The sequence below is a fragment of the Suncus etruscus genome, chromosome 9, assembly GCF_024139225.1.
Source record: "Suncus etruscus isolate mSunEtr1 chromosome 9, mSunEtr1.pri.cur, whole genome shotgun sequence".
Classification (NCBI taxonomy): domain Eukaryota; kingdom Metazoa; phylum Chordata; class Mammalia; order Eulipotyphla; family Soricidae; genus Suncus; species Suncus etruscus.
The window spans coordinates 10,243,979-10,256,498 of NC_064856.1; the positions used below are offsets into that span (position 1 = coordinate 10,243,979).

The 12,520-nt window shown below is 46.9% G+C and overlaps 1 protein-coding gene across 5 annotated transcripts in view; it reads right to left on the reverse strand.

Moving 5' to 3' along the window:
• DNMT3B (DNA methyltransferase 3 beta) overlaps positions 1 to 12,520 on the reverse strand; it is a 33,490-nt gene that overhangs the window by 20,049 nt on the left and 921 nt on the right. For 3 of the 5 annotated variants that reach the window (XM_049779164.1, XM_049779169.1, XM_049779166.1), the window contains 5 exons: positions 11,618 to 11,685; positions 7,856 to 7,963; positions 4,851 to 4,979; positions 4,216 to 4,428; positions 3,655 to 3,813 (listed from right to left, as the gene is read on the reverse strand). In XM_049779164.1, the coding sequence (XP_049635121.1) occupies positions 3,655 to 3,813; positions 4,216 to 4,428; positions 4,851 to 4,979; positions 7,856 to 7,963; positions 11,618 to 11,685 (677 nt within the window). The remainder of the gene's footprint in view (positions 1 to 3,654; positions 3,814 to 4,215; positions 4,429 to 4,850; positions 4,980 to 7,855; positions 7,964 to 11,617; positions 11,686 to 12,520) is intronic. The other 2 variants (XM_049779167.1, XM_049779168.1) reach the window with 2 other exon arrangements.

Here is a 12,520-nt window from a genome sequence, read left to right on the forward strand (position 1 = left end):
CAACAGGGAGTTTTCTCGGGGGTCCTGGTTAAGTCCTGGCCATAAACTTTATGGATAATAAAAGGGCAGTGGGGAGGTAAAATACAGACCAAGGAAGTGCCAAGGATGCTTTAATATACTCTCTAGCCAGAATACTCAAAGGGAAACTCAAACTGTGAAAGTGGGACAAGGGAGAGAACTCAAAGGGCTGAAGCACATGCATGCTGTCCATGCAGGAGCTGAGTTCATTCCTCGGCCCTGCATAATCCAGGAACATTGGGAGTGACTAGAGCAGAGTTCACAGGAATTTCTGTGTAATAGCAAATTAACAGGAACGAGGGACCAAAGCAGAGCCCATGTTTAGAGTTCTCACTTGGCACATGATTCAATCTTACCTGAATGTGTATATACATTTACATGTTTCTGGGTTTTTACTTTCGGTTTTTGGGTTAAACCCTGTGGCGCTCAGGACTTACTCCTGGCTCTGTGCTCAGAAATGGCTCCTGTGCATTGCCAGGTATAACCCAAAAACCAAAAAGAAAAAGAAAAAAAGAAGAAGAAAGAAAAAGAAAAGAAATCGCTCCTGGAAGGCTCAGGGGACCACATGGGGATGCCGGGATTCAAACCACCATCCATCCTGGATTGGCTGTGTGCAAGGCAAATGCCCCTTAACTCTCCGGCGATTTCTGGCTTTTTATTGTTTGATGTGGACTAAGGATCTATCATCCCCTGAGCTCACCAAGAGTGAATCCTAAGTACCACCAGGTGTGGCTCAAAAACAAAGTTGTATTTTCTAAAACCTATTCATACTTACTGACTTTAAATGAGGACATATTGGTTTGGTTTAAAAGTGTGGGTTAGGGGCCCGGAGAGATAGCACAGCAGCATTTGCCTTGCAAGCAGCCGATCCAGGACCAAAGGTGGTTGGTTCGAATCCCGGCTTCCCATATGGTCCCCCGTGCCTGCCAGGAGCTATTTCTGAGCAGACAGCCAGGAGGAACCCCTGAGCACCGCCAGGTGTGGCCCAAAAACCAAAAATACATACATACATACATACATACATACATACATACATACATACATACATACATAAATAAAAGTGTGGATTAAGGAGGCAGGAGATAATATGGGGGTAAGATGTTTCCCTTGCAAGTAGCTAATCCAGGTTCACTCCAGACCGCATTTAGTCCCCATGTCTGCCAGGCATGATCCAAAGCCAGGAGTAAACCCTAAGCACCATTGGGTATGACCCAAAAATATTTAAGAGGAGGCCGGAGAGATAGCACAGCAGCAAGGCATTTGCCTTGCAAGCAGCTAATTCAGGACAGATGGAGATTAAAATCTGGGCGTCCCATATGGTCTCCTGAGCCTGTCAGGAGTGATTTCTGAAGGCAAAGGCAGGGATAACCCCTGAATGCCGCCGGGTGTGACCCAAAAAAATTATTTAAGAGGGTTGCTCCCCCGCATAGTGCTGGGGAAACATGCCATGGGGGGATGTCAGTGGGATGCAAGAATCTTCTGTATCGGCTGTCTGGGCCTGAAGTACTTTCCTCAATGCCAAGCTACTCAATCAGATTCAACAAGAGGCCCCATATTAATCCTGATTCATGATCTCAGACTCATGCTTTAAATCATTAGCATCAAATCCTGTCTTGCATGACCCACTTATGTCTCAATGGGCCAGGGCAATTACATACCCAGTTATTTCATTTCACTCAAATCTCTGACACACTTACCCTGTAATTAGATGCATAAGGACAAGCATCAACCTAGGACATCTGTCTCTGTCTTGCTCCATCTGCTGGCTAAAGAGGGATTTGCATGCAGGCCCTTTCATTTCAATAACCTGCCTGCACATTATTTTTTTGTGTCTGGGTGGCAATGCCAAAGAAAAAGAGCTCTTGGCTCTGTGCTCAGAGATTATTACTCATTGTAGACTTGGAATACTATGGAATGCCTGAGATTCAACTCAGGTCCATAATGTGCAAAGCAAATGCCCTACCTACTGTCCTGTCACTCCAGTCCCAAGTTTTTTCCCTCTGGAACCACAACTTTATTCCTTTTTTTTTTTTTTTTTTTTTTTTTTTTTTGGTTTTTGGTTTTTGGGCCACATCTTGAGTTGCTCAGAGGTTACTCCTGGCTCTCTGCTCAGAAATAGCTCCTGGCAGGCACGGGGGACCATATGGGACACTGGGATTTGAACCAACCACCTTTGGTCCTGGATCGGCTGCTTGCAAGGCAAACACCGCTGTGCTATCTCTCCAGGCCCCACAACTTTATTCTTATCCTTTGTAAATTTCTATTTCATTGCCACAAATCCATTTACCAAAAACTCCCCCCAAATCATGCTATATCAAAAACCTGATTTGAATCTTACATATACAGAGACCATATTTTTACCCTACTGAGCTTGCTGACAGGTCTTCCTTAAAGCTTCAGAAAATGAATTATACCCACATTTCTGGATGAGACCCTCACAGAGAAACAACACCCTGCACAATTCCCAATCTCAGTCTCACGCAGAGTCGTCAATCACATCCTACCACACGAGGTACAATTTACAGCAGCCTCATATAGACTTGCCACAGTTCTTCTCACCCACCAAGATAAAAATAGTGATTACCCATTCCAAAGAGCTCCAGATCAATGCTAACAAGTCCCAATTACAATTGTTTCAGCCAAACCTAGAAACATGCCAGAGGTAATCCCTGTTGGTTAAGGGTTAGAAGCAAAGATCATCCAATACCTTCTCAGTGCCCGGCTGGCTACCCTCCTGACAAATCAGGCTAGTGGCTCTGCCCCAGAAAAAAATAGGAACACACTTTGAGGCCAGTGAGTTAGTGCAGTGGTAAGGATCTGCCTTGCACAAGGCAGTTTCAGTCTCAGACACATGCATGCCACAAATGATCCCTTAACTCAACAGACATAAGGAAGCACTATCAATGAGGTCTTGTCAGCTGTTGAGGCACAGCTCTAGATCACAGAAGAACCTGGAGCCAATAAATGCAACTTACTTCCAACTTCTGTATTGCTGAGACTCACCTTGTTGAGTCTCTTAAAAGGAAAAGAAATTAAAGGGCTTAAAAAAAAAAAAAAAAAAGAAGTTAGGGGCCGGGGCGGTGGCGCTAGAGGTAAGGTGTCTGCCTTGCCAGTGCTAGCCTAGGATGGACCTCGGTTCGATCCACCGGCGTCCCATATGGTTCCCCAAGCCAGGAGTGACTTCTGAGCGAATAGCCAGGAGTAACCCCTGAGCGTCACAAGGTTGGCCCAAAAACCAAAAAAAAAAAAAAAAAAAAGAAATTATGGAGCTTGGGTCAGAAATAGAACAGTAGGAGGACATTTGCCTTGCACACGGGCCAACCCAAGATGGACCCAGGTTCAATGGATGTGATCCCCAGACACCCATCCCCGAGGCTGCCAGGAGCAATTTCTAAGTGCAGAGCTAGGAATAACTCCTGAGCATCACCAGTGGTGGCCCAAAATCAAAGAAAAAAAAAAAGAAATTATGGGACTGGTTAGAGAACAGAGATACAGAGAACCTCTGTTCCTGCTTAATCTTAATATTGTATAATTAATCTAAATAGATCTCCCAATCTCCTATATATGAAGCACACAAACACACACCCTGTAATGAAAGAAACAGCTACTGACAATGGGGAAATAATGCTGACTCACCTCAGAGAACTTGCCATCGCCAAACCATTGCACCCAACGCATGCCAGCCATAGCCTGACGCTTGGAGGTGGCCTTCCAGGATACCACCATGGCTGGCCACCAGGAGAAGCCTTTGATCTTCCCCCACACAAGGTCCCCAATTCCAAACTCCTTGCCATCCTAAAGAAGGAAAAAAGGTATATGAAGAATGCCCGGAAAAGGCTGGAATGATAACGAAGTGGATAGGGTGCTTGTCCTGAACGTGCCAATTCTATGCCCAATTCCTGTGCCCCATACAGTCCCACAACCTACCAGGAGGGATCCCTGAGTGCAGCGATGGGAGTGAAACCTGAGCATAGCTGGGTATGACCCCCAAACAAAAATAAAATAAAAGGGAAGTGACTGAAGAAATACATGAAAAATAAAAACCCACTGGTCAAAAGTTGAAGCCCTACTCAGGGCTCTATGAAATTACAGCATCTGAACATCCCCAGGACTCAAGGCTTTATCAGCAAATGCATGCGAAAATCTCGATGCTGGATAATGGGCTGTCTGCTGGGCATGCCCTGCCTTCAGCATTACCTGGTACTCAGTGCCATCTGCTTCTCGGCTGTCAGCATCCCGCACGTGGGGGGATTCCAGACCATCCTGCAGGCTGTCCATGACCAGGCAGGTGTAGGGGGTGCTACTGTTCTGAGGTATCACATCGTCCTCTGTAAGGTCGATGGTGAGATAAGAACTGGAAGGTGATGGCCATGGGGTGCTGGCAGAGGATTCTCCTCTAGGCCTCAAGGACTGCGAAGAGAGAGACAGAGGTTTGGTTTCCAGTGGTCCAGGGCATCCCCAAGGGCTTCCCAGGCCAGTAGAAAGGGTGAAGACATCAGTTAGAGAGAAGTGAGGGCATCCAAGATATCCATCAACTCATTGGAAGAAGACAGCTGCGATCAGAACAGAGAGAGACTCGTGGAGTAGTGCCTGCAGGCTGATTTATCCAGTGCCCTGGGTGCCAGCCAGTGAAGACCATAGGGAGGTCAGAAACTCTGAAGAAGACTGAGAAGCCGGTCACCAGTGAAGACTCATGTTCCCCAGAGTTCCAGGATCAGATCAGAAGAGCTAAACCAACACCCAGGGAAGAGAGAAAGGAGCTAAGGCCAGCGTGTTCAGAGAGGAAGCATGTTCCGGTCGTTCAGACACAGAAACAAATCCCAGGAACCAACCCTGGTTGCTGAGAACTCCACGGGTGACTCGTCCACAGGCTGGCGTCCGTGCCGGCCTCGGGTGGAACGTGGAGAAGGCCTGAGCCTCTCACAGCTGGAGGCACTGTTGTTGCTATTTCGGGTTCGGACCTAGAATGGAGAGGACAACACGGGGGCTGTGTTGAGTGCAGGCAGGGGGGGTCTCTGGGTGAGTGAGGCCATCACTGAGATCTTTAGGTCCACATGTTGTTCCGGAGGTTGAGCAGATATAATGGACCTGTGCTACCAATCCCCTAAACTCTGCCTAAACTCCCAATTGGGATATTGGACAGAGAGAGGCCTCCCTCGCCTACAACTGGTAAAATATACTGAAAACAATCTAGGTTGACTGGAAAAGCAACTTGTTTCTCCTCCCGCCAAAAAAGAAGTTTAGCAGCTGAGAGCAGCATGTAAAGTGTTGGCCTTATACATGGCTGAGTTCAATCCCACTCACCACAAATGGACCTCTGAGCAATGCCAGGAATGACATGAGCAAAAAGTAAAGCAAGGGTCAGCTAGTTAGCATGGAGGTAGGGCATTTGCCTTGCATGCAGAAAGACAGTGGTTTGAATCCTGGAATCCCATATGGTCTCCCAAGCCTGCCAAGAGCAATTTCTTTTTTTTTTGGTTTTTGGGCCACACCCGGCGGTGCTCAGGGGTTCCTCCTGGCTGTCTGCTCAGAAATAGCTCCTGGCAGGCACGGGGGACCATATGGGACACCGGGATTCGAACCAACCACCTTTGGTCCTGGATCGGCTGCTTGCAAGGCAAATGCCGCTGTGCCATCTCTCCGGGCCCTATAAATATACTTTTAAATATTACCTTTTATAAATTTTTTTTAACACCACCCATCACCAGTGCAACATTCCCATCACCAATGTCCCAAGTCTCCCTCCTCCCCACCCGACCCCCGCCTGTACTCTAAACAGGTTCTCAATTTCCCTCATACATTCTCATTATTAGGACAGTTCAAAATGTAGTTATTTATCCAACTAAACTCATCACTCTTTGTGATGAGCTTCCTGAGGTGAGCTGGAACTTCCAGCTCTTTTCCAAGAGCAATTTCTGAGCCTAGAGCCAGGTGTAACCCCTGAGCTCGGCTGGGTGTGACCCAAACAAACAAAAAAAAGTAAGCAAAATCAAATATCAGTGTACTAAAACATCAGTACAGCAAGTAGCACATTTGCTTCGCATATATCTGACCTAGTTTAATTTCTTGCATCCCATGGAGTTCCAGAATACTCAACAGGAGTAATCCCAGAATACAGAGCCAAGAGTAAACCCAGGAAGCCGGAGAGATAGCATGGAAGTAAAGCGTTTGCCTTGCATGCAGAAGGTCAGTGGTTCAAATCCCAGCATCCCACATGGTCCCCCGGGCCTGCCAGGAGCGATTTCTGAGCATAGAGCCAGAATAACCCCTGAGCACTGTCTGGTGTGACCCAGAAACCAAAAAAAAAAAAAAAAGTAAATCCAGAATATTGCTGGGTGGGTTTGCTCCCAAAACCTATGACAACACAGAGCTAAAATTTTAAACTGTGATTGTCAGAGAGCAGCACCACAGTAACCTGCCAAAACAGGCACTCACACAAAAGCATATAATTTTAACAATAATATATTAAATACATATTGCATTTTGCCATTTTGAGTGAGGGTCAAAATCCTGCCGTGATGGTGAAGGTGTGCTGCATCCTCCACAATAAGAACTAACGGCAAGATGTGACACAACATGTGACACACAGGTCCCCTCGCTCGCTGGCTCGTGCAGTTGTTTCCAGGGATGAGAGACTGAAGGACGCAGCCGGGGGGCAGGACTATGTGCTCAAAGATCTTTCCTCAGAGGTCCCTCCTCAGAAGCAGCAGAACAAAATCCAAACTTGGCAAAGAGCCACAGTATACAAAATAATGATAAGAAGCAAAGAGCCACATTCATTTTGGCCAGGAACTGCATGTGGTTCGCCACCCCTGACCTATGGGATCTTCTCCCATTTATACAAAAGCAGTGATTAGATTCTATTCCAGCGGGGCCGGAGAGATATCATGGAGGTAAGGCGTTTGCCTTTCATTCAGGAGGTCATCTGTTCAAATCCCGGTGTCCCATATGGTCCCCTGTGACTGCCAGGAGCAATTTCTGAGCCTGGAGCCAGGAGTTACCCCTGAGCACTGCCGGGTGTGACGACCCCCCCACCAAAAAAAAAAAAAGATTCTCTTCCAGCAAATTTAGAGATTACACATGCCTACAGGGTGGGGGAAGATATCTCTATGGGCCTAGACAATAGGAGAAACATTGAATCATCACTCCCAACACTAATGGGTGGTTCCCAAAATTGGAAAAAAAAAATTAAGGGGGCCGAAGTGAAGTGACAGTACACTAGGTAGGGCATTTGCCTTGCAAGCAGCTGACCCATGTCAATCTCTAACATCCCACATGTTCTCCCAAGCCTTCCAGTAGTGATTTCTGAGCAGAGCCACACGTAATCCCTAAGCAGCACCAGGGATGGCCCAAAATCTAAAACTATATATATAAGTATATAAGTAATTGGATCAGAATGATAGCACAGCAGGAGGGCACTTGCCTTACACTCAGTGACCCGGGACAGACCCGGATTCAATCCCCACATTCCATGTTTCCTGAGCCTGCCAAGAGCACAAAGCCAGTAGTAACTACTGAGTGCTGCTGGGTATGGCCCAAAACAACACAAACATTAGTCGATTTAAATGTCACATGCTGTAGACCTAAATGTGGGGCTGAACTCAGGTGAGCTGCTGGACAATGACCATCACTGCCTTTTCATTCTCAATCTTCAAATATTCCAATAATATTCATCTGCTAACTCCCAGAGTGCAAAATGTCAACAAGCAATGCTGCCATGACAGCACATGAGTCTTATAACCTTTTCCACCTTAACATTTTCCATTTGGCTTGTATGAAGGCCTGTCTCTGTCATGGGCCTGTGTGCTGGAGGAGCCTGGCATTAGGTGGGACTTACTGCTGGGCTTTCCGAACGAGTCCTGGTTTCTCGGAAGAGTTTTGGCATCACTGGCGTGTGGGAACCTTCTCCATCCTCCCCATCACCATCTCTCTCGCCAGTCAGATCCTTAACAAATGAAAAAGTTAAGAATTTGAGGACAGGGGCAGGGAAGGTGGTGCTAAAGGTAAGGTGTCTGCCTTGCAAGCGCTAGTGTAGGACAGACTTCGGTTCAATCCCCTGGCGTCCCATAGGATCCCCACAAGCCAGGAGCGATTTCTGAGCACATAGCCAGGAGTAAGCCTTGAGCAAACGGGTGTGGCCCAAAAACCGAAAAAAAAAAAAAGGAACTTGAGGACAGGGGCCAGAGATATAGCACAGTGATAGGGCATATACCCTGCACGCAGCCAACCCAGGATGGATGGTGGTTCAATTCCTGGCTTCCCATATGGTCCCCAAGCCTGTGAGGGGCGATTTCTGAGCACAGAGCTAGGAGAAATCCCTGAGCACCTCTGGGTGTAAATCCCCCTCCCCCTCCAAAAAACTTGAGAACTGGGGCAGGAGTGAAGGAGTGATAGCACATTGTGGAGGACATTTGCTTTGCACACAGTTGAACGAGGTTCAATCCCAGCATCCCATATGGTCCAGAGCTTGCCAGGACTGGTTTTTGAGTTCACAACCAACAATAAACTGAGGGCCACCAGAGGGAGGGAGGGAGGGAGGGAGGGAGGGAGGGAGGGAGGAAGGAAGAAAGGAAGGAAGGAGGGAGGGGGGAGAGAGGGAGGGAGGGGGGAGAGAGGGAGGAGGGGGGAGAGAGGGAGGAGGGGAGAGGGAGGGGGGAGGGGAGGGAGGAAGGAAGGGAGGGAGGGAGGGAGGGAGGCAGGCACAACTGCCACTGGGTGTGTCACAAAAACAAAAAAAAATAAAAAGAATGAGGGGCTGGAGCATAGCACAGGGCAGATCCAGGACAGACCTTGGTTTGATCTCCAGTGTCCCATAGGGTCCCCAAGCCAGGAGCGTTTCCTTAGCACATAGCCAGGAGTAATCCCTAAACCTCACAGGGTGTGGCCCAAAAAGCAAGAAAAAAAAAAAAAAAAAAACATGAGTCTGAAAATTATGACACTAATGGTTGTCTGACCACTCCTGGGAAAACAGGACCCTGGAATCGCCAGTTTTGTAAAGAGCCAGTTTCTGCCTGACCACCAGCTCTCTCAGCACTCCAACCAGCATCAAACTGTAAGGAAGCTTGGACACCGGAAGAGAAACTCAGGCAGCTGCCTCAGGCAAAAGCTTCTGCTGGATACCAGCAACAACCTGCCAGTAACATCAGTCTGTAAAGGAATCCAGAGCCAGACAAAATAGGTCCCAGAGATGTTGAAACAAGAACAAATAATCTCTAAGCTGTCTAAATTCCTGTTCACCCCAAAATCTATGGAAGATTACTTACGCCCCATTAATTTGAACTTTCCTAATTAGAGATCTGAGATAATTAAATTTCTAGTGTTAGGCTGGCTGAATTCATTCAAGTAGCTCTGTAAAGCGAACTGAAGGAACCAACGGAAGAATAGGACTATAGAAGTTGATGAACAAATTGTTTCAAATACAAAGTTCTCTACATAGAGGGCACTCCATACTATGTGAGAGATCATTCCTATCATCTTTAGGTATTAGTTTTAAAGTATTATATTTGGTCAGTTTAAGCACAAGATTACCTGTGCATGTATGTATCCTCTCTTATTTACTAATAAAAGGAAGAATTCAATGAGGAAAAAAGAGGAAAGGAAAAGAGAAAAGAGAACTTGAGCACAGAACTCGGAAGTTGTGAGCAATGTTGTTTTTTTTTGTTTTGGTTTTTGGTTTTTGGTTTTTGGGCCACACCCGGCGGTGCTCAGGGGTGACTCCTGGCTGTCTGCTCATAAATAGCTCCTGGCAGGCACGGGGGGGGGGACCATATGGGGACACCTGGATTCGAACCAACCACCTTTGGTCCTGGATTGGCTGCTTGCAAAGCAAACACCGCTGTGCTATCTCTCCGGGCCCGAGCAATGTTGTTTTAAGAGTAGGGGCTGAAGACAGTGGACAAAGCATTTGGCTTTGTATTTCCAGGAGTGATCCTTAAGCCATCAGACTTAAGCCCTGAGCATATCCAGGTATGACCCAAAAGAAACATAATAAATAAGGGTCAAGCTTGGGGAAAAGGGAAAGCAACACCTAAGAGACAAGATCAACCGCATGGGGGGCTGGAGAGATAGCATGGAGGTAAGGCGTTTGCCTTTCATGCAGGAGGTCATCAGTTCGAATCCCAGGTCCCCCGTGCTGCCAGGAGCAATTTCTGATCATGGAGCCAGGAGTAACCCCTGAGCACTGCCGGGTGTGACCCAAAAAAACCACAAAAAAAAAAAAAAAAAGATCAACCGCATGTCCAAGGAGGTGGGTGGGGGACAGCTAGTGGGGATCCTTGGCACCTGGCATTTAAAGTCTCTGGCACCTCACAGGTACAGTTAAAAGTTGTATGTGTGTGAACATAATATCAAAGTGTATGTAAGCCTCCGTCATACACCAAAGAAACGAAGAGAGAAAAAAACAGCAGCACTGAAGTGTTTTAGTAAGGATCAAATAATGAAGGCTTTGTTCAAGGCAGAGGAAAAGCAAATGTTTGGACAGGATAAATCCTTTCTGCAACCAGGAGCAATCTGACAGAGTGGCAACAGCTGTCCCTGAGCATCTTGTGAGCTCAGCTCCCATCACTCCACACAGTGCATTCCTTCTCATCTTGCTCCACACCAAAATCACCAGGATCCTCTGAATTTGGGTTTGGGAAACCACTGGCATAACTGATTAGTAATCTAAAGGCATAAAAAATATATACATGAGGGCCCGGAGAGATAGCACAGCGGCATCTGCCTTGCAAGCAGCCGATCCAGGACCAAAGGTGGTTGGTCGAATCCAGGTGTCCCATATGGTCCCCCGTGCCTGCCAGGAGCTATTTCTGAGCAGACAGCCAGGAGTAACCCCTGAGCACCGCTGGGTGTGGCCCAAAAAAATCAAAAAATATATATATACATACATGAAAACAAGGCAGAAGAAATCACCAGAGCCAAATGTGATTCAACTCTGGGCACTGCCAATATGATCCTGAGTATGACTGTGTCCCCAAAACAAACTCTAAGGTCAATAACCCTGATCTAACTTGGACTCAATCCCTGGTATCCCATGTGGTCTGAGCCTGGTCAGGAGTGAATCTAGAAAAAGTAAAATTAAAATCAGTTCAATTTATTCCTAAACATCCTTAAACATATAACATTTTCATGACCAAATTAAATTCTATTATAAGAGACACTTTAAATATAGCAGTGTATGAAAGGGAAGTTTTCCAAACCTATGCAAAAAAAAAAAAAAAAAGCTACACAATTCTAACTACTTGCAAGGTTTTAGAATATAAAGTGTGTGACGTGTTTGTTATAGAGCTTTACTGAGCCAAAGCAAATAGTACAGCAGGTAGGGTTGCTGACCTGGATTAGATCTGCATTCAACGTGGTCCTCCACCACCACAAGGAGTTAGATTTTGAGTATAGATCCAAGATTAAACCCTAAGCACCTAAGCATTGCTGGGTAAGGCCAAAAGCAAAAATAAAATAAAATAAAATAAGGGGGGGGGGTAATTCTTTCACCAACTAAGACTGCTCAACAAGCAGTGCTCATACTATCTTCAGCAAGGGCTTCTTCCTGGAATAACTAGTATAACCCAAATGACAGCTAAAAAGGGCTCCAGAAAAACCATACCTGAGTGTAGCTCAGCAGGCTGGACACCTCCCTCTTTGACAGTCGGGAGCTTGATCTTCGGCTCGTGGCTAAAGGTAAAGAGTTTGTTGAAGGACAAAGGCCCAGTGTCACCAAACCCACAATATCTTCTAGGGCAGTGATGGCTAACCCTTTTGAGCCCGAGTGCCCGAACTGCCACACAATGCCCAGTCCTCCCAATGGCCAGTCCAGCCTTGATGCCAGGTGAACTGCAAAGCAGACACCAGCACTCGCCTCCCAATGCGCCGCATATCTTAATTGTGGACCTTCCCACGTGCCAGCTGCAAAGCCTTCAAGTGCCACAGCTGGTTCGCCATCGAGGTTCTCCCAGCCATATACCCCTCAGTGGATTCATAGGGCAACAATGCACAGGACCAGGCACATCACAGCTCATGTTGCAAGTCTGGAGTTCTAACAGCATGATTGCCAGGCACTGCCCAAAGCAAACAGTCCATTGCACCACAGCAGGCATTTTCATGTGTGGCTAATGGCTACTGTGAGGCTAAAACCAGGTTTTATTTAAGTTTCCAGGATGTTGTATTTAAAAGCTTGGCACCAGGGGCCAAGGAGATAGCATGGAGGTAAGGCATTTGCCTTTCATGCAGAAGGTCATTCATTGGTTCGAATCCCGGCATCCCATATGGTCCCCAGAGCCTGCCAGGACCGATTTTTGAGTGTGAAGCCAGGAGGAACCCCTGAGCACTGGAGGGTGTAACCCAAAAACAAAATAAAAAAAAAGGTTGGCACCAGTGCCCATAAAATGGACAAGAGGGGTTTGCAATCCAGCCAGGAACAGAATCTCAGCATGAAGAGCACAGGAGAGCTATGGGGTGCTGCTAAGGTGGGAAGGATGTGCTGCCTTAAGGCTACGCCAGCTTCAATGAG